Source organism: Lepidochelys kempii, chromosome 4 (genome assembly GCF_965140285.1).
Source record: "Lepidochelys kempii isolate rLepKem1 chromosome 4, rLepKem1.hap1, whole genome shotgun sequence".
In the NCBI taxonomy this organism is placed as follows: Eukaryota; Metazoa; Chordata; order Testudines; family Cheloniidae; genus Lepidochelys; species Lepidochelys kempii.
The window spans coordinates 18,484,196-18,507,511 of NC_136383.1; the positions used below are offsets into that span (position 1 = coordinate 18,484,196).

The 23,316-nt window shown below is 41.0% G+C and overlaps 1 protein-coding gene across 23 annotated transcripts in view; it reads right to left on the minus strand.

The window, feature by feature from the left end:
- Positions 1–23,316, minus strand: part of MAPK10 (mitogen-activated protein kinase 10) — a 266,180-nt gene that overhangs the window by 158,223 nt on the left and 84,641 nt on the right. The window contains exon 1 of one of the 23 annotated variants that reach the window (XM_078852431.1): positions 19,606–19,661. The exons of the other annotated variants lie outside the window; for them this stretch is intronic. Coding sequence (XP_078708557.1) covers positions 19,606–19,620 — 15 coding nt within the window. The 5' untranslated portion in view covers positions 19,621–19,661. Of the gene's footprint in view, positions 1–19,605; positions 19,662–23,316 lie in introns of those variants that run through there. 23 annotated transcript variants of the gene reach the window in all.

Sequence of the window (23,316 nt, forward strand, 5' to 3'; positions counted from 1 at the left end):
TTAGCTGGGCTTGTAGGGAGAAGATGGTGCCCTACAGACTGAGGACCTTATAGAGATCCAGGAAATGGATTTTTTATATCCTGATCACTTTCGGTACAGAATACAGATTTCTGTTTCACCCGCAACTGAGAGGCCCAATCAGCTATGAACCCAGGTGCTGGAATGCTGCTAGCTCTGGAGATCTCCAGAGTATTTGTTTGCTGACAGGGTTCTGGAGTATCTGAAAGGACTGAGATGTTGACATTTCCCAAGCTCTGAAGAGTCCAGGTGACACACACTACATACTATGGTCACACTGTAAAGCCTGAGAAATAATCTCAGGGAAGATCTGAGGTGTTCGTGTTTTGATGTGTGTGCTCAAGTATAGAAAATACTTTGCTGAAATCTTATATTTGAATGTTTGTAACAGACACAGTGGAATCTGCATAAGGAACACCAGTAGATTTAGTGTTTAATAACTTTTGTTTAAAAGTTAAAATAGCATTAAACACATTATTTACAATATGGTATACTATTTACAATGTGTCTTGTGTACATTACATTTTTGTTATACTATGAGAGCGTATGGCACTCTCTCTTTGAAGTTCCTTGGGAACTATTACTATCTATTCATCAGGCTTCTACATACAATAGTCCTGAGATATAACTCTGTGTAAAGCTTTCTGAAAAGACTGAACTCTGGCCAGAGGGTGAATATATAGATATACAGAATATTGCCTGCCCCCGGCCCATTGTCCCCATGCCGTTTTTGTTTTTAAGATTGTCCCTCCCTGTCTCCATGATGTCCAAGCTTCTCGTTTAAGTTCACTTTCACTAATGTTATGGCTATGGCTATGCTAGAGAGATTACAGCTGTGCAGCTGCACCAATGCATCTGTGTCACTGTAAGCTCTCTGTGTAGCTACTCTAAACTGATGGGAGACAGCTCTCCCGTCAGCTTAATTACTCCAGCCCCTGCTGGTGTCGATGGGAGAAGCTCTCCTGCCGACATAGCACTGTCCACACCAGTGCTTAAGTCAGCATAAGTTATGTCACTCAGGGGGGTGGCTAATTCACACCCTTGAGTGACATAGGCTATGGCTACACTGCAGCTTAAGTCAACATAAGTAATAGTGTAGACATAACTTATGTTGGTATAACATATGTTGCTCAGGGGTAAGAATAAACTACCTCCCTGAGTGACGTAAATTACAGCGATCTAAGCACTGGTGTGGACAGCACTGTGTCGGTGGGAGAACTTTTGCTGCCACTCGTTGTGAGTGGATTAATTTCATCGACAGGAGAACTCTCTCCTGTTGGCTTAGAGCGGCTATACTAGAGCAGTGGTTCTCAACCTTTCCAGACCACTGTACCGCTTGTAGGAGTCTGATTTGTCTTCCGTACCCCCAAGTTTCACCTCACCTAAAAACTACTTGCTTGCAAAATCAGACATACAAATACAAAAAAGTGTCAACACACACTATTACTGAAAAATTGCTTATGTTCTCATTTTTACCATACAATTATAAAATAAATCAGTTGGAATATAAATATTGTACTTACATTTCAGTGCATCGTACATAGAGCAGTATAAACAAGTGTGTGTTAATTTTTAGTTGGTACTGACTTTGCTGGTGCTTTTTATGTACTCTGTTGAAAAACTAGGCAAATAGGTGTATGAGTTGATGTCCCCCTTGGAAGACCTCTAAGTATCCCCAGCGGTACACGTACCCCTGGTAGAGAACCACTGCACTAGAGAGCTTATAGCGGCACTGCTGTGAGCTCTCTAGTGTAGCCATAGCCTAAGACTTAAAGGCTCCTAAGGAGAAACAAAATGCGCTGACTTTTAATTACAGGATGCTGAAATACTGGCTAAGAGCCGACTGGATTGTTTAAAGGGAATTTCACTGGCTACTCATATACACCCATCACAGATGATACTCAGTTATCAACATTCCTGTGTTTGGGGCAGAGATGAAGGGGGTTGGGCAAAGATGGCTTTCAGGAGTGCACTCCAGTCATGACCCACTCTCCCCCACACCAAAGGCTGGGAGCAGGCCATTGTAAAGCCCTTGCTATTTTTGACAGACTCTGGATAATGGATTCCATCATTAACACATCTTAGAATCCTGTTGGGTGATACCACAATTAGACTAATTTAGTCAATTCTGAATTGTTAGCTGGGCAACTGGTTTTGTTCCTCCAGATTTCATTCTTAATGTCACTTCGGAAGAGTTTATACTATTTAGGAACAAATATTAGTCAATTTATTTATGGTTTATATAAAACCAATTATCCTAGAGATCTTGGAAGGCATTAGAACTTATTTAAATTCACGGTCATAGCCTCTGGCATCTTTGGAGGGGTGGGAGGATAGAAGCGAATTCACCTTCTTCAAATGGAAAGAACACCCAAGGACTTGATTTTCCCCTGCATCCACACTCCTCTCAGTATAGAACAAGTAACCACCAGGGAGCCACAGGGTGGATTTGATTTAAAACATGATTTAAAATCACAAGTCAGGAAGACTCGATTTAATCATGGATTTCTACATAAAAGTGCATTCTTGTTGGTTGGTTGTTATAACCTTAATACATATTCTTCACAACTCAGAGATAGATGTAGGTTTCATTTTTAGAAGGTACACACTATATATTTTAAGTGATTTATTTTGAAAACTTCTCAGATTAGTTTTACAGCTATATCAGAAAATGAATGATTGGTTATTTCATTTAGCAAAGGTAATTGAAGCAGATATTTATGAAGTCATTGGGAGGTGAACTATCTCCAATTCAACAGGTTAATCACTAATATTTCAAGGGTTTTCTTGCCATGCTGTATTAGGAGGAGAACATCACCAGACAGACATTTAAATTGTTTTATTTATCTATTTCTCACCTCTCTATATTATTTATTTTAAAACATTTTTGCTGTTAACAAGCATGTTATCTCTGGAGACACAAATCCACAGTTTGAGAACTGCAAAACTAAGCATCTCTGATGGTGTTTCTAGACTGAGCACTGAGACCCCAGCGGGATAGAAAGAAAGAAAGAATAACCTAAATAATCTTTTCAGAAGCCCCTGGAACCGCATAAGATTGGGTCCCTAATCCATGAACTATTGGAACTCATCTACAAAACTTTTCTTAAACATTACATGAATATATTGTCTCATACTATAGAATTAGAATTTATAATGCCTATTCCATGATGAGATATCTTTGAGTTAAGGTATCTTAATTAAAACTATCTCTAGATAGGTTTCAGAGTGGTAGCTGTGTTAGTCTGTATCAGCAAAAAGAATGAGGAGTACTTGTTCTTTTATCTTTAGATGGGTTTTTTCCCACAAAAATAATTTTATAAAAAAAAATCCAACTTAAATTTTAAAAAATTGATTTTTTTTCATTAAAAAAAAAAACATTGATTTTTATCCACCCAGGGAAGCCAGTTATGGCTCTCTGATCCTCCACTGGCCATGGGGCAGATCTAATTTATACACTGATGCCAGGTCCTTAAGGGACCTTCTGCCAGTTGGGGACCAGTAGAGCAATGTCATACCTGCCTCACCTCTTTCTCACCTGACATACCCTGGTACCATGGTAGAGGGGGGCTGGAGCAGGAGCCAGCTCTGCCACCTTTGAACAATGAAGAAATTGAAGAATTGAAGCAGCACTAAGTACCTTGAGCATATTGGAGAATCCAGCTCCCTGACTTTTTATATCTAATTAAAGGGTTGGAATCTGGACATTTGAAGTACCTGTTCCAAAACATGATACAAGGTAATTTGTTCCTGGTAGCAGATTCAGTATGTTCCCATCAAATACCTTAGAACAAAATCCAATCCCACTTTTCACTCGAATAATAAATGCAAATATGTTTTGAAGACTCTCCATGTGTGCACTTGCCCATGTCTTATTTTATAATCTCTCTTCCTAATGCGCTTTTCTTCCTTTTTCGCCCACTCTCTCTTCTTCATAATGGTACCTAAGATCCTCTCCACTTCCCAGGTGCCAAATGCCCTCCAGCTCCAAATTCAAATAGTTCCTTAAGACCAACTTCTTTTGTCTAGCCTTCCACAGCAGACTGACTGGTTCATTCTACTTACACTAAGTCCTTATAGTCTTTATATTGAGTCTACATTGGATGAACACAACTCCTTGGGATTAAACACAGTACGTATTTTGTAAAGTACTATGCACATCATTATAAAAGTAATAAATAACCATAAGAGACAATCCTAACTCATATTTCATGCCTATAGATAGAAGTGTAGCTGAACAGAGTAGATCTGGTCATCAGCAGAAGGGAGTGCTCAAAGTGTGATGCAGAGCATTCCCAGAAGCTCTGGGAGGCACTGTGCTTCCCTGAGGTACAATGCTTCCCAGATTTCCCAATGGAAGCTGCACATCAATCTCAACAAGGTATGAAAAATATCCCACCTAACAAAGCACTAGTAAATGCACTCTTTCATAAAAATAAGCGTAAATGCAGATGAGAATTTGTGTCAATATGTGCAAGAGCTCCAAACCTCAAAGTATGGTTTCAGGGTTGGATTTTTCCCCCGTTTTCAGGGTAGAAGAGATAATGAGAAATTTGGTTTTCTGAAGTGTTCACTTGCTTGTAGTGGCAGAATGTATTATGCTTAGCTCTTTCCCCCTCTCCACAGCAGCCAATCAACATATACAACAAGAGTGCAATAAATGAAACTGTACTTGACATCATGTAAGCAATTACTCTAATTTTCTTGTCTTTTTCATCTCAATGGGCAGCACAAGCAGCCAAGATTAAACTTCCTGGATTTGGTTGAGAGTATTTTTGCAGCAAAACTGCAACTATAAATGTCCCTGACTGGGCAAACTAGGCACAATCTGAACTAATTCTATGCTCACTCACTTCATTGTGTGTTCTTATTTTTCTCTCTCCTCTTATTTTCCCTCTCCTCCACACAACAAAACTCTGACCTTTACTTTACAGCTCTTTTTCTTAGAAAGCATCCTCCAGAGAAAAACATCTCACATTACCATGATGACCAGTATATGTACAATTAACCTAACAAAACCAACCATTATACTAATGCATCTAAGCCATTAACAGAGCTAGTCAGGAATGAGAACTTAGAATTTCCTGTGGAATGGGATATTTCAGGTGGAAAATTAGTTCTGAATTGGTACAAAAGCCAAAGTTTTGATATTTCCTGAAAACCAAAAATTTCAAAAATATTTTAGTATAATATAAAAGATGAGACATTTCATTCAGAGAGCAAAAGGAAACTTTTTGTCATCAAAAAATTAATCAAAATAGACACTTTACTGCATAATGTTTTGATTTTGACAAAACTGCTGCACTGAAATTTTTCAACCAGCTTGAGCCATTAACATCTATTGGAGATACTTCCAAGTCTAAATGTTTAAGGCTCAGGAAATGTGCGTACCCTTTGGGTAAGGGCTAATGCTATCTTACCTTGGTGGCTTCCTTCAGAAGGGGGGGGGGGCGGGAATCTATTCTACCTTTAGGGTCCAATCTTGTGCAGTGCTGGTTCCATCTGCAAGGTACCAATGCCCTCCACCGTCACTGACTTAAGGAAGCATTCAGCATCTCAAGCATTCAATTAGCATTGCCAAGCACACCTTACATTTTTGTGGACATCCCATGGAAAGATGAAGTAAAAAGTTATTTACTGGATAATCAAGAAGCGACTTTGCAAGTGAATGCCTAGGAGCTTTCTAGTACATTGGCTATATAATGTAGCAGAATGAACAAACCAGCAATGACTTACTAAATGGCTGCAGCTTGATCTTTACCCAGTAAACACTATAATTGTTTCCTTCTTCCAAAGTCAAGTATAATTTTTGACTCGGGAAAATGGTTAGTGGTATGCAACTGGGGGCCACAAGCACCATTAACATTTTAACCACAGAACAACATAGCCTGCACCATCGACTGAATAGTTTAACAGAATTCACTTTGGTCCCATGGTGAGGGAAGGTATTTGAGATAATATATTCCATCAAACACCTTTCTTAAGCCTATGAATAAATTCATTATTGCTCTTGGATTTGATATTCGCTACCCTAATAACATTTATCTGGGAAAAGGCTGGTGTATTAGACAATTTTAGAAAAGCCCCCAGCCAAACAGGATCACACGGAAACAATATTAGAAACAGAAAAAGGCAAATGCTATGCCAGAAGAACAGCTGTTTGAGTCATTTCCTACAGTGCAGTAATCACTTCCAAAAAGAAAGGGCTTTAACACTGTATCAGCTAAGTGAAGAAATACTCAGACATGAATAACAGAACAATTCAATGAGAACTTCAAGACACAATTTCTACTGTTTATAAAGGACATGTTTGCCTGTGGTCTAATTTCTCTCTCTCTCACACACACACACACATACAAATCATGCAGATGAGTGAAAAATGTGTGTTTATTTTGAATTTTATAATTTTCACACATTTAAAATGAACTAATCCGCGTGTCTTCAAGTATCTGATCCATTGCCCTATTGAGATACTTCAAAGGGCTTGGGATCAGGCTCAAAATGAGGCTCTCATATTTTTGAAGCTGAGTGATTTTTAAGTCATGCATGAGCAAAATAGCATCTTACTTTTTAAATGCATAGAATATATATCAACTTCAAAGCTTTTCTCAAAAATGAATGAAAAAATTTAGTTCAACTTTACAAATTGTTTTCCTTTGGGCGGAGATCAAGCATAGAACAAGTTATCCTCACGATAATTTTTATGTAGTTATGAACAGCAAAACAGTGAATTAAAATTAAAATCCCAAGGTAACTTGAGTAAGAGCATTTATCACCTGGTGACTACTATTATTACTCCTAATTACACAGACTCCTAATTACACATGGAACCATGTGATAAATTGTACTTAGCTGGCTTACCTGACTGCAGAGGTGAAAGTAAGCCGATCCGGGCCAGTACATAGCCGACTGTACTGGCAGAGGGGCAGCTTCCCCAGGCTGGTGATTTAAAGGGCCCAGAGCTCCCGGCAGTAGCCGGAGCCCCGGGCCCTTTAAATCGCCGCCAGAGCCCCGCTGCCGGAGCCCCAGGGTAGCAGCGGTGGCTGGGAGCCCCAGGGCTCAGATGGCGATTTAAAGGGCCCAGGGTGGCCGGGAGCCCTGGGCCCTTGAAATCGCCACCTGAGCCCCAGGGCTCCTGGTCGCTGCTGTAGCTACTGCTACCATGGGGCTCTGGCAGTGATTTAAAGGGCCCGAGGCTCCCAGCCACCACTACTGCAGTGGAGCCCCTGGCCCTTTAAATTGCCATCACAGCCCCACTGCCGGAGCCCCGGGGGTGGCAGCGGTGGCCAGGAACCCTGGGGGTAGGGCAGCGATTTAAAGGGCGGGAGGTTCCCGGCAGTGGCCAGAGCACTGGGCCCTTTAAATTGCTGCCCGTGCCCCAGGGCTCCTGGCCGCTGCCACAGCTATCTCTACTATGGGGCTCCGGCAGTGACTTAAAGGGCCCAGAGCTCCCAGCCACTGCTACCACAGCCGGAGCCCGGGACCCTTTAAATCTTGATTTAAAGGGCTCAGGGATTTAAAGCCCCCGCCTTTTAACAGTTGAGGCCCCGCCCTGCTGCTCAGGACTCCAGCGTACCTTTAAGTAACTCCAGTAAGTCCTTTAAGTTACTTTCACCCTGCCTAACTGGAAAAGTACCTGGGGTGTTGTTACCACTACTTGTAACACTGATCATAAACTTGTGCTCTCTCCATCACCTCTCATTTTACACTCATATTTTAAGCAATTTGGGGCAGCAGCTGTCTTGCTTGTGCGCACATGTATATACATAGCCCAGCACAATGGGGCTGCTAACCCTGACTGGAGTCATAGAATGCTACTGTGGTATAAATAATAGTTCTGTGTTGCTGTTAAACTCAAGTTAAAGAACCAACTAACAATAAGAGAGAAAAATCAAATCAGATGTTGGCTTCTTGCAAATCCCAACATGATTCGTTCATTATCTTTGATCTGTGCATCTGCAATGCTTGCTATAAAGCACTTTATGAAAGCCTGCCACATCCTATGCTACTATGGCCAGTAGTTAGGGTAGACAATCATGCAGAGTTGCTCTCTCTAGGATCTCCTCGCCGCTCACTGTGGTTTGAGAGTAGCTGACTGAAATCAATTCCTGGAAGGCAGGATGAGTTTCCAACAGTACAAGATTGCATGGGTTATTCATGCACCTCCATTCACCTTGAGAGCTATATAGAAAGGCCGCATATGAGAAAAAGCAGGCAGCCCTGCTGTTTCATTTTCTATACTAAACTGGGTGTTACAGGCATGTTTGAAGCCTATTTACTAAACAAGAATGAAGATCCAGAGCGTCTGATGTGGCTGTCCTTAAACATGTACTGATGTAATTCCAAACTATTATAGAAGCTGCATGCAAGACAAATCAATTTAAATCTGATTTACCTGGCCTCACTTGGTAGGAGTACTCCAACTGGGGGAGTGTTGATTGATTCCTTCCCCTCCTTTTTAAAGTGATATTATAACCTATTTATATGTGGAATGAAAGTCACAATGTTGCATCAGGCAGAAATGACATGGTGTCCAGGAACAAGTTGGAAACTGAAGAGGACATTTCTTCATGTTATCCCCATTTCCCTGCAATCTCAGAAGGAGACCAGGATATAAATTCCGTAGTGTAAGCTATGTAAACCACTGTAATAATGTGTACAGCTGCTGTATATCCCAGACTACTGTCATTTTTCCATTTTGTCAGCCAAGTCAGTTATAGGAGGCAGGTTCTATGGCTGCCTAAGGGGATGAAAGTTGACACACTAAACAGCTCTTAACCATCCCCCCAAAAACACGTCTGCTACGCTGAAGAAAAATAATGAATTAAAAGTAATACTTCACACTTCTATATCAGCTTCTGCACGACAAGCTCAAATTGCTTTACAAACATTGATCCTCACAACACTCTTGTGAAAAATGAGTACACCCATTTTATTGATCAGGGAACCGATTCATATGGAAATTAAATGACATGTCCAAAGTAATTCATTGGCAGTGCCAGAGAGAAAACCCAAGCATTTTGACCCCCAGTCTACCCACTAGAAAACACAATATCCATTACTCCCTTCACATTATACTATCAAAATAAAAACGTATCAGACCATTGATGGATTTGATTGTAAACTGTGTTCAATTCTGACACACACAAAAACCATTAAGGAAGAGTTACGCAGTGTCAACTCTTCCAAAAAAATTCTAAATATTAAAAAGTCCGGAAACGTTCAGCTAAGGAATCCAGCTACTTCGTCACAGGCATATAAGGTCTACAGGAGGGAAACCCTGCTCAGTAGACCTTATGAGGCTCACTGAAACAAGGTTCACTTCCTGCACACTTGAGCAAGCATGGTGGGAGAAATAATAGTTGCAGCTGGATATGGGTTTAGTGAACAAGTGGAGTGGAGAGAAGGTGAGGTCTTTAACAGCAATCAACATTTTCAGTACTTAAAAAGTCTTAAATGCAGCTAAAAGAATCCACTTTTCCTTTCCTCCTCTACTCCACCATCAGGCTTCTGCATCAGCCCCTCCATACCGCTGTGTTGCCACTTCCAGCTGCACAATCCTAGCTGTGCTGGGGCATGGCTAACAATAAGGGATCTCAAGGCTCTGCAGGCTATTTAGGAGGAGAAGTCATTGATCAAATTAGGTGTCTTTGATGCAATCCTGTTTGTTTACAAAGAAAGTACAAAGTCCTGTTCCCCTGAGTGCAGGAGGAAGCAAACAGCAGGAGACAATGTTCCCTCTAATTTTTTACATCCATGTGTGGCATGAATTTCGTTATGTGCACCAATAGGGAGGTGATGTGTGGCGGGGGTGAGGCTGAGGGGTTCGCAGTGTGGGAGGGGACACAGGGCTGGGGCAGAGGGTTAGGGTGCAGGGGGGTGAGAGCTCCAGCTGGGGGAGAAGGCTCTGGGATGGGGATGAGGGGTTTGGGGTGCAGGTTGCCCAGGGGCAGCGGCGGGGAGAGAGGACTCCCCCAGCCCTCTCTCACCACAGCAGCCTGGGGCCAAGGGAAGAGGCACTTCTCCCCAGCTGGGGCAGCTCTGGGGCTGGGGGAAAGGCACCTCTTCCCAGATGGGGCAGCTCTGGGGCTGGGGGAAAGGCACCTCTCCCTCCTGCACAATCCTTGATAGCCTGCTGCACAGCCACACAGCTTAGACGGAACTTAGGCAGGAGAGAGTTTCTTTGCTCACAGCCACAAGCCCCTTTCAGCCAGCACTGGGCCCAAAAGCTCCCTATCTCTAGACTTCTCCACGCTCCATGTGCACATTCAGGTTGTGTCTGACTTCCATCCACTTCCCTGTCACTCTATGTGCTTGTGTTTTGGTTTGAGGCCTCCATTGTTTCTTACATTTATCCCAAATGAAGGGCAGTTGTTACACTCACCAGTTTCAACAAGGTTTACCTAATACTAAGCCTGCTACTACTAAAAAACGCTACACTATACCAATTTCTTTTAATAAGAATGAAGTACTATGGAGCTTGGATAACCAAACACCATGTCAGCTAAATAAACCTGACCTTCCTGAGAGCATTTTTACGATACCCTGACTGTTTTCATCCAAATAGCCTATCATCTTTAATCATAATCTTCCTAGATACAACTTTTACAAATGCCAATCAGCATTTTCACAAGTATTTGTTTTATCGGGGGAATAAAGTTCTCCAGTTGTAAAGAATTGATCTAAATTCCAGTTATTAACAAGGGTTTTTATTTGCCCTAAGATGACTGGCCCGTTAACAGTTCTGAGATAGAGACCTGTGAGGCCATAGCTTATTAAAACAGTAACAGGCACACTGACGAAAAATTGAGTTGAGTGCAGTCCTGAACGTCTCATCTCAAGGGGTTCAATTATATTGCTGCAGAAGACCTGCAAAAAATAGTAATCAGAGTGGCAGTGAGCTGTTTGCCAGCGATCTGAAATCTGGCTAACAAATATTGGTAAGTTGAAGTCAAACATTCAGGCTTACTCTTCCATTTACCTTTTGAACATCAAATTTTTATTATCTACACTGCACATGCCTTGCTTTCTCCTTTGCTACATTAAAATGTAGGAGTGGATCGAGTGCTTCTGAAAGGTGCCACACTGACTTCACAGAGCAGCTCCAGTTCCAAGTGAACAGCCTCCACCACTATGCCGCATCCTGGGGTAGCGTCTCATGATCATCATCATTCTCCACGCCCCTTAAATCCCAGCTTCCCTGCTGAGACTGCCATTGAGAATGCCAAGTGCTGCCAAACAGTGTTATTGTTTAGGTTATGGATACCTGTCCACGAGGAACTTTGCTGGACCATCAAATGCATTACAAATTGACCAATGACACACATCAAATGGTAAAAAATATATACATTTATTATTTCTGTTAGGCAGATTCAAACCTATGACAGGCCTCTATCCCTTTTCTAGCTTTCTAGAAATATAAACAAGTGGTGCTCAATTATAACTAGAATGATTCAATCATATGCAAAGCAGATACTTAATCGATAAGTGTGCCACCTATTACGTACAATGGAGAAACAGGAAAAATGTCTCCCTTCCCTCCTTTTGATAAATCTGGCCCCCTAGTCTCAGTTTCATAGTTTTATGGCTGCAATAAAAAAGTGTCAAAGTTAATCCATTGCCATCTGTCTTTATTCTATTCACCCATTTGACTGGATCCCACGCTATATAATTTAGATGAAGTGTATTCACTGGAACAGCAAAAAGGAACATTCCAGTGGAATACTGCATATTGTTTCCTTGTAGCTGATGTAGCAGAAAACCTGATCCCAACTCTATCCTATCCAACTTTTCAGGTTGCACCACGCACCCAAAATAAAAATACTTCAGTGCTCCCACTCTGTAGACCCCTGGGACTGTTATCACATTCAGCACTGTCCAGCCCTACAATAGATTGTCCAGAAGTATTGCCTTGACAAGTTATACACCATTCCAGATGGCAGCGGTTACGATCTCGATGTTAGATTAGGTGCCATAGCTTTTGTAAACAGGGCAGGCAAGATGGACGGATTTGCTAAATTAGATAGTCAATACTATGTGTAAAGTTCATCAAATAATACAAGCAGAGGACTAAATCTGAATAAGGTGGGTTTGAATTTAGTAGACTCAAATACATTATGTTATGTCACCACAAATCTGTTCCAAGAAAGCCTACACTGCAGGAGTGCATCTCCAGAGCCCCAGGAAGGGGAGAGCAACTGCTTCCCCAATGTGGCCTCTCCTGTCATCCATGCACTTTCCTTAAAAGCACAGGTCTCACAATGTAAATATCACTTCATGGTTGACTACACACAACCATCCCCTCCTTTTATCTCTAGGTACTTCTTTAAAATGGTTTGGTTCTGGGGTGAACTGATCAGGTGCCACATTCTGTAAGGTTTGTTAGAAATAAATTGCCTGTTTACATACAGACTGAGTGTGTACATGCATTTCTGCTGTCGGGTCACATCCTGAGTTGGTATAAGTTGTCTTCTGCAGCAAAATGGAACTATGCCAATTTACACTGGTTGAGAATCTAATACAAGTACATGTGCACATGTGTGGGGAAAGAGGAACGGATGTCTTACAGTAAGCCAATCTTCATAAGTGATGGGATGAGAGATAAAATCATGAGTCATTCAACAGCAGATGTTGCCAGATGAATGTAAGTTGAAATCAGGCTTTCACAATCATGTATTGTGCCTTGATCTTGTCCATGCAGTATGTAAAATAGATGTTTTGATGCTTGCAGTCAATCAGGAGATAGAATCAAGCCTGTATACAGCCTGTATTTCTTTTTTACGTGCAGACAATTTTCTCACATATTTTGATGAGATTCTTAAAACAAAGCCCTTAAAATCAACATAATTAATTATTTGGAGGTTACACAGGGATTAGGGCATATTTTGACTCCTTTTCTTGGGCAGCACTTACTGTTCCCCATGCAATGCAGTCTCTGCTCCTACATTCTGCAGACTGGGTGTGTGAAACATGCATGCACATGGGAACACAACTGGGAGGCATTTGAGGAGCCATGAAGTCAACAGGGGACAAAGCCTCCTGACTTCACAAATCTAGAGGAGAAAGGCACACATAGATCTGCCCAGGCCATTCATCCAATATCTCTGCAGCAACCACAGAGGGACCTGCCCAGAAGCTAATGTTGCTCTAACTCCTGATAGGACTTCTGCACAGATGTGCCCAAATTGAACAGTGGATGGTGCCAAGCACTGCAGCTGGAACCCTACAACAAACCCCTCCTGTGGAACTCATTCTGTGTAGATCCCCTTGAGAGGGACTGCAGGGCCCCAGGGAGTGACAGAATGTCACAGAGGGAGCACTCCTATTCTGCACAGACAGGGGGGATTTTGCTCCCCAAAGAGAACTGGATGATGCAAGCCCAGCTGCTCTCTATTCCTGCTTCCTCACACACACCAGTTCCTACATCTCCTGCTTTCTGCTACAATTTGCATCCTACTATCCCAGTCTCCCCAGACTTCCTTCCCTCATCCATACTCTCTGGACCTTTAATCTCCCCTTCTCTGGCTTCGGTACTCTCTATTTCTCCAGCACCCCTCTCACCAAATCCACTTGAAAACACTATTTCTTCCCAGTTGCTGGCACCAAATAGTCATATATACATTATATTTTAATATACAAAATAAGTCTTCTGTTCTGCCCAGTGGCAGTGATGAATCACCTCATTTATGCCAACCACCCTTTGGTCCTCTCTGACAGTGACAGGCCAGTGAAACAACCGAGGCTCTTTCTAATAGGTTAGCACAGCTAGAACACGTCAGAAAACAGCCAATCAGTAATGACTTACATAAAGAATGATGTCGAACTGTCAGAGCACCATCTGCAGCGACCAAGGGAAGTGATCCATGAGTGATACTGGGGATTTGGCATCACAACATGTACTGAATGATGCCATAAATACATTGCACTACAGATACCAGCTGAAACTTTTGCTAATTGTGATGCAACCAGAGTTGTCTCATTCTCCTCCTCCTCCACCTACCACATGGAGACCAACTATATGTATACACTGGCAGTATATAAAATAATGGCTCAACTAGTTAGTGCAAAGGATGCCAAGGATGCCTTGTTCCAGCTCAGACAATGTCACTAATTGCACCAGGTGTCTGATTATGACAAAGTAAAAAAGAAAATGCGCAACTTTTGAAATTTTTCCACAACTGATAAACATTTTTTCAGAAATGTATGCAAAAAAATTGTTTATTCTTAGTATATAGAATTTTATATTATAACAACAATTATCATGTTTATTAGCCTAAGGATCAACCAGTAATGGGGCCCCATTGTGTTAGACATTGCACAAACACAGAGTAGACCGTTTCGAATCCCTAGCCTGAAGAGCTTACAATCTAAACAATATTTTTAAATGTATCCTGTGTACACACATAATACAGAAAACTATACCACAAAAGCATTAAGGCCCTGATCCTGTAAAGACTTACACACATGCCTAACTTTAATGGGAATACTTGCATGTGCAAAGTCCTCAATCGGACTACTCATGCACATAAAGTTAAGCACAAGTATAAGACTTTGCAGAAACAGGGCCTAAGACTGCACAACTAAGCACTCAAAAGTCAATATATGCTGAAGGTAAAGTTGCATGCACAACCTTAGCCCATGAGTGTATTGTAATGTGTGCAGCTAAGATAGTCAAGCATGCATACGGAATGCGACTTTCCTCAGTTGTGCTCTTTCCAAGTTTAGTGCTTTCATTATTCCAAACATCATGTTCATTCATGGAACATGAGTTTTCAAAGATTCATAAGTTGATCAAATCAAAACCAGCTTTGCACATAACATTGAAAAGCACTTTTTATAAATGAAGGTTTTTTCATTGCCAAATGTCAACTTTCTATCCCCCGACATTTCATCTTTAGAGCTAGTTAAAAAATATGGCAAGAAATCTTTTCGGATTAGTGATTCCCTCTGCCCTGACTCTCCTCATATTCCTGTCTGTCATGGTTCTTATAACCTTTCCCATCTTTGTGGCATCTGAGACCCTCACAAATGTATTAAAATGAACATAAGAAGGTCTCTGTATCGTTCTCTCCCTTCCGTAGCGATTTTCATTTTTGTGAGAGGAATTTGTTTTTGAATGTAAATACACGGCTTTATTGGGGGAAAGTTAGGTCAAATATGTGGGTTTTAGATTTTCTTTGAAGATGCTGTGTTTGGGGCCATTCTCATCTCTCCTCAAAGCAAGCTGCAAAGCTGAAGACCAGAGGCCAATAAGCTCTGTGTGCTGCGCACGAGGCTCTCTCTTGTAGCACTGGAACACGGCGGTCATGGGAGGTCCTCATCGTGTGTGATAAGGCAATCCCATAGATAACATGGGACAGTCTGATCAGAGCTTTGAGGAGGAGGTCTAAAACATTCAATCTCACCGGATGCATGATGGAAAGACAGAGAAAAAACAGCAAAGCAGAGGAGTAACGTGCTCTCGATGGCGCGGGTTGCCGAGTAAGCCAGCTGCTGTCTTTTGAATGAATTGGAGCCTTTTCAAGATCAACAATTTCAGCCTTAGATACAGTGCACTAAAATAGGGTGGTCAATTAATCGTAGTTTCCTCACGTGATTAACTCAAAAAAATTAATCGCAATTAATTGCAGTTTTAATTGCACACCAATTGGAAATGTCTTAAATATTTTGGATGTTTTTCTACATTTTCAATTTTGATTTAAAATTTACAACACAACAAAAAGTGTACAGTGCTCCTTTATATTATTTTTATTACAAATATTTGCACTGTAAAAATGATAAAAGAAATAATATTTTTCAATTCACCTCATACAAGTACTGTCGTGCAATCTGTTTATCATGCAAGCGCAACTTAGAAATGTAGATTTTTTTCGTTACATAACTGCACTCAAAAACAAAATGTAAAACTTCAGAGCCTATAAATTCACTGAGTCCTACTTCTTGTTCAGCCAATCACTAAGACAAACATGTTTGTTTACCTTCATGGGAGATAATGCTGCCTGCTTCTTATTTACAATATCACCTGAAAATGAGAACAGGTGTTCACATGGCACCATGGCATTGCTAGGTATTTATGTGATAGGTATGCTAAACATTAGTATGCCCCTTCACGCTTTGGCCACCATTCCAGAGGACATGCTTCCATGCCGATGATGCTCATTAAAAAAAATAACGCATTAACTGAATTTGTGACTGAACTTTTTGGGGGAGAATTGTATGTCTCCAGCTCTGTTTTACCTGCATTCTGCCATATATTTCATGTTACAGCAATTTGGATGACGATCCAGCACGTGTTCATTTTAAGAACACTTTCACTGCAGATCTGACAAAACACAAAGATGGTAACAATGTGAGATTTCTAAAAGTAGCTACAGCACTTGACCCAAGGTTTAAGAATCTGAAGTGCCTTCCAAAATCTGAGAGAGATGAGGTGTAGTGCATGTTTTCAGAAGCCTTAAAAGAGCAACAGTCCGATGTGGAAACTACAGAACCCGAACCACCAAAAAAGAAAATCAACCTTCTTGGTGGCATCTGACTCAGATGATGAAAATGAACATGCGTCAGTCCACTCTGCTTTGGATCGTCATTGAGCAGAACCCGTCATCAGCATGGAAGCATGTCCTCTAGAATGGTGGTTGAAGCACGAAGGGACATATGAATCTTTAGCGCATCTGGCACGTAACTATCTTGCAACACCAGCTACAAAAGTGCCATGGAAAGGCCTGTTCTCACTTTCAGGTGGCATTGTAAATAAGAGGAGGGTAGCATTATCTCCTGCAAATGTAAACAAACTTGTTTGTTTGAGCGATTGGCTGAACAAGAAGTAGGACTGAGTGAACTTGTAGGCTCTAAAGTTTTACATTGTTTTATTTTTGAGTGCAGTTTATTTGTATATAACTCTACATTTGTAAGTTCAATTTTTATGATAAAGAGATTGCACTACAATACTTATTAGGTGAATTGAAAAATATTTTTTCTTTTGTTTCTTTTTTACAGTGTAAATATTTGTAATAAAAAAAAATATAACATGAGCACCGTCAACTTGTATTTTGTGTTGTAATTGAAATCAATATATTTGAAAATGTAGAAAATATCCACAAATATTTAAATAAATGGCATTCTATTATTGTTTAACAGAGCGATTAATCGTGAATAATTTTTTTAATCGCTTGACAGCCCTACATTAAAATAATCAAACCTGGATGTGACAAGTATGGTCAAGTGCAAATTTGATAGAGCTGGATGGGTGTGGTCTCCTTGGGGTATGGCCAGCCCAAGATTAAATAAGGAGCAGCCATGGCTACTAAGGTATCCAGAGGCAGTAAGGAGTCCAGGTAATCAAACAAGATGTCATTCCCTAAACATATCAGTGATCTAGGACTGAGTACTTTCCATCCCGTACCGCAGATGGATGCAATTTTGGGGGGAAAGGGATTAGGGAATGGGAAAATTCCATATTTGGAAAAAGATAAAAACACCTGCCACAAAATGTTTCCATTTTTTTATTGTGGTATTAGAAGCTGTTCAGGGGGTTGGAATGTTTAAGTAGATGCTACGGGAATGATCAAATGCAGGTGAGACAAAGATACCTGATAAAGGCACAGTACTGTTTGGTCTGCAATTATCAAACAGCTATCGCTATCATATATGTGGTATTAGACAGCATATATCAATGCAGGTGCACACACATTGTATGGATGTGTATATATATGGTACATACACATACCCCCCTATACAATGCATGTGCACCTACATTGATATATGTAGTCTAAGACCCACCAGTCACCAAATTCAACCAAAGATGTACACTGTCATCTACTCAACCTGTTGCCATGTTTTGGTTCATGTATTTGTACAGCACCCCTTACAATGGAGTCCTGGTACATGAGTGAAGTTCCTTGACAAGACTGCAGTATAAATAAATAATAACAGCAGGAAAGTTCACTTCAAATTTAGCAGAATTTCTCATCTCTTATTTTAAAAACACAAGGAAGCTAACATCCACCAGTCCATCAGAACCAGAAGTATCGGGTTGTATATAGACTGAGCTGAGGCTCCCCATACAAATCTGTACATTTCTTAACATGCAAGCCAGAATGCAATTCTCTGCCTGCCCAAATGATGGACAAATTAATTACTTTTTCATTTCCACAAATGGGGGTCTTGCTTTTCTTTTTCCTTGAGAAAGATACATTTGCCCTGGAGGGCGTTTTAATGTATTATTTGTATTACTAATCTTCTCTTTGATATCTCCTTGGCAGCCATTATGAGCCACTGCAACAAATGGATGAGGTTGATATACTTGACTTGCCCCCCCATCTCCCTTTTGTTTCTGGACATTTTGGACCCTGGCTTCAGTTGTGCCTTGCTGATCTGACCAGCTCTAGAGAATACGTTAAAAAGCAGAGAGCGAAAAATCTTTTCTGAGTGAAATGGAAATGATTTTGCAAGAAGCAACAGGCCAGCTCTCAGTGGCCCAGATGGTAGCACTAAACACTAGGCAACACCCATAGCAACCTGGAGCTTTGCAGACTGCTCCTATTAATTGCTCCTACGGCTGCTGAAATACATTCTACAGAGGGCTATGCAGAATATGCACTGAAGGCTACGGTACTGTATTTATCTTCCCAAGCCCTCTTCCGTGCACTAATGGCTGTATTGCATGCAGAGTTTGATTTAAAGCATGGGCTAAAGAAAGAACAAATAGCTAATGAAGAGGCCCCTTTAAAGACCCTTATCTGTCAATGCAAAAGGCAAAGTATCAACAACAACCTGTCCATTCTCATCATAACCGCCAGTGAGCATGCTGTGCCTCCCACACAAGCAATCCTAGAAGAGCAAGTCCTTGTGACAAACCACCCTGTGAAGAACAAAGGATGAGTAACTTCTCATCTCTTTCATATACATTCAGTTTTATCTGTTCCCTACCATTTCGGGTCAGATTCTGGCTTTACTATGGCAGATTTAAATCTGGACAAATTCCAGTGACTTCATTGAAGAGATTCTTGCTTTACACTGCTGCAATTTCAATCAAACCATAAACCCTTAATTTATTTTACACAGATTAGAAAGCCAAGCTGGAAGTCAGACCACTTAAGCTTTCAAAAACATATAAATCAATATACCTCAGGCTAAATTAACCACTGGCATAGGAGTTAAATGGAGTTGTGCCCACTTACAGAGTGAATCTGGTCGATGTAATGCTACTAATTAAGTCCCTATATGGTCTATATTATACAAATATACATTGCTCTATACATACTGTACCAAGCATTATTTTGAACACCTACTGCATTTAGAGTTACGTAATCTGTTCCCAACATGGGTCTATACACACAAAGGGTCGAATCCTGGTCTCATTTAAGTTAATGGTCGTTTTTTTATTCATTTCTTTAAGAACTAGGATTTGGCCCAAAGCAGAGTAGACTGCAGCTGCCTCTTCCAGAGGATACTCTTATCAAACATAAGGAAACAGTACCCCATAATTCTCTTGATCTGGCAGCTGCAAATAACCTCTCCTGCCCCAACTTTCCATTGTTTTTCATAGTATTTATGTTCATTACTGCACTGAGAATAAATGTCACCTACTCCTTGGATGGTCATTTGTCCCACGATTTCAGGTACATTTCACACACCCTATTTAGCTCCTTCAGGCTCATTCCAGGTAGTGGAAAAGTATCCAAGAGGAACAGGTGGTTGTTGTTTTTTATTCCCTCAGGACACCGATATTCTATTTGTATCAGCTGTCCAACACAGGAAACATTTGATGAAGTTATCTAGTTATCCAGCACTAAGATGGCAGAGAGAGAGAAAGCTCCAGCCCCAAAGAGAGCCTTATCCTTTTAGCATTGCTACTTTAGGAGTTATGCTACCTTTGCCTCTTCCATCCAAATCTACCTAAATCCCATTCTCCAATGCAGCAGCATGTGTGGAATAAAAACTGGGAGCGGCATTAACTTCTGCACAAATATCCTTCCTGATATCTACCCAATTAGCATGTGGCAGAGAAAAACTGTTCTCACCTGAGCTGAAAAGCCCTGGGACACAGCGGTAACAGAGTCTTTCACAGTCTCCCAGATGGTTGGGGGAGCCTGTTGCAGAAATGTCTCTCCTCTCCTTTCCTTTCTTTGGTGTTTTTTTTTCCACCTCATCTAAAGCATCAGGCCTCTCAGCAGAGGGGAACACAATGCCCTTTGTGTGAATTTTCAATGAACACATGAATCAAATTATTCAAATCAGGTCAAATTAGAAAGGCAATAAGGCACTTCAGGAAGAGCCAGGAGAGTGTCCGGACTAGAAGGTGAAATAATGTGTAGGCAGCACTGATTCATTTTTCCAGAACACCTTTATTGTAACCCTTTATAAAGTAACCTTATAAAAACCCTAGACATGTTTTTCCTGTGTACCCAGTGAAAGGCAGAGTATTTCTGGCCTGACAGTCAGTGTTTTTACTGTGTTGAATTTATTGCCTGTGTGGCACTTGCATGCTTCAGTCATTCTTCAGCTGGTAAATAAACAGCACTATTATCTCACAGCTCAAGTTGTTACCTGACATTTGTTGCTTACTCTTTTCTTGGACAGTTGGCCACCTTTTCCCCGCACTATGAGGGCAGAAGAGGAATACTACATGACAACCTTTGCCTGCACCTGACAATAGTCATGTCACTAATGCCTTCAGTGAAGTATAACTACCAGCTCTCGTGGCTAATTTTTCTCTAGTGATGATATCCTGTCCCCAAAGCATGACTACACAGTCAGCGTTTGGTGAGTGGGTGGTGATGACTTCTTGTGGAGTTGCTGGGTATCCCAACATTTAACGAAGGGTTAAAAATCAGATGCAGGTTCGTTGGTTTAAAGCGGGAGCACTAGAATTGCCATACTACATCAGACTGTCCAACATCCTTTCCATGACAGTGGCCACCATCAGATGCTTGAGAGGAAACGCAAGAAACCCTGCAGTGGACATATGTGGGATAATCTGCACCTCTGGGAAGTTTCCTCTAATCTTTAATGGAAACTTGTTTAAAATGCTAAAACATGGAAAATTTCATCTCTCTTTTCCCAAGCTCTCTCTTTTTTTTTTAAAGCACGTACAATAACAACTCTGGCTATTCTTATTATCTATATACATATCCAATCCTTCTTTGAATGTTGCTAAGGAGGAAGGATGGTCCTGTGGTTAAGCCTTAGTTCAGTAGTTCTCAAACTTTTGTACTGGTGACCCCTTTCACTTAGCAAACCTCTGAGTGCAACCCCTCCCTCCTTATAAATTAAAATTTTTATATATTTAACACCATTATAAATGCTGGATGCAAAGCGGGGTTTAAGGAGGAGGCTGACAGCTTGTGACCCCCCCCCCATGTAATAACCTCACAACCCCCTGAGGGGTCCTGACCCCCAGTTTGGGAACCTCTGCCTTAGTTTAAAATGCAGTAGCCCTGGGATTAACATCTGGCTCTGTGATTCTGGGCAAGTGTGTGATTTTTGGGCAAGTCATTTAATCTCGCTGTTTCTCATTTTCACCATTTGCAATTATACTTTTCCCCTGCCTCACAAGGACACTGTAAGGACATTGTGAGGTGTTCAGATACTCTTGTGATGGGGTCACAGAAATACCTTGATGAATACTCCGGGTGGAGAGGAGCCCTCCTGCTGATAAATGGGTCAGTTTGCCATAAAAGTTCTCAGGTTATTTTTACAAGAATTAAATATTCTATTGGACCTGAGAGGGGCATTAGTCTGTGATTAACTTTGTTCTTTCAGTGAAGCTCACAGTTTAACCCACTTTGATAGCCTCTTTATCACAGCAGCATGGGGCTGTGTTGTCCACAGTGCTGATGTTTGAAGGTGACACATCCAGTTCCAGTTCCACGCGCAAGGCCAGACAGACAGGCAGAACTGCAGGGTCTCAATGAGTGGATGAGATGATAGTGTAGGGAGGAGGGGTTTAGAATTACTCGGAACTGGGGAAACTTTTGGGAAAGGGGGACTCTATACAGGATGAATGGGCTTCACCTAAACCAAAATGGAACCAGATTGCTGGCAGTTAAAATTTAAAAGCTCATAGAGCAGTTTTTAAACTAAGGGCTGGGGGAAAGCCAACAGGTGCAGAGGAACATGTGGCTCGGACAGAAACATCCCTTAGGGGAGGATCTATTAATGGAGATGCTCTATGTCCTAGTAGGGAAGAGAGGATGGAAGACGATAAAATATGGATAGGATTTCATGAGAAACAATCAAATGAAAAAAAAAGAGTCCCATTCAATTACATCATGTAATGGCAGATAGGTAAAAAGTGACATGTTTTTAAAGTGCTTATTTACAAATGCTAGAAGTCTAAATAATAAGATGGGTGAACTAGAATGCCTCATATTAAATGAGGATATTTAGTTTAGATAGGCATCACAGAAACTTGGAGGAACGAGGATAATCAATGGGACACAGTAATACTAAGGTACAAAATATATCGGAGGAACAGAAGAAGTCGTGCTGGTGGGGGAGTGGCACTATATGTGAAAGAAAGCATAGAATCAAATGATTTTAAAATCTTAAATGAACCAAACTGTACCATGGAATTACTATCCATAGAGATTCTATGCTCCAATAATAAGAATATAGCCGTAGGGATATATTACCGACCACCTGACCAGGATGGTGATAGTGACTGTGAAATGCTCAGGGAGATTAGAGAGGCTATAAAAATAAAAAAACTCAATAATAATGGGGGATTTCAACTATCCCCATATTGACTGGGTACATGTCACCTCAGGACTGGATGCAGAGATAAAGTTTCTTGACACCTAAATGTTTGCTTCTGGGAGGAGCTAGTCCAGGAACCCACCAGAGGAGAGGCAATTCTTGATTTAGTCCGAAGTGGAGCACAGGATCTGGTCTAAGAGTTGAATATAGCTGAACCGCTTGGTAATAATGACCACAATATAATTAAATTTAACATCCCTGTGGTGGGGAAAACACCACAGCAGCCCAACACTATAGCATTTAATTTCAGAAAGGGGGAACTACACAAAAACGAGGAAGTTAGTGAAACAGAAATTAAAACGTACAGTGCCAAAAGTGAAATCCCGGCAAGTTGCATGGAAACTCCTTAAAGTCACCATAATAGAGGCTCAACTTAAATATACCCAAATTAAAAAACATAGTAAAATAACCAAATAAAGAGCCACCATGGTTAAACAACAAAGTAAAAAGCAGTGAGAGACAAAAAAGCATCCTTTAAAAAGTGGAAGTTAAATCTTAGTGAGTAAAATAGAAAGGAGCATATAAACTCTGGAAAATGAA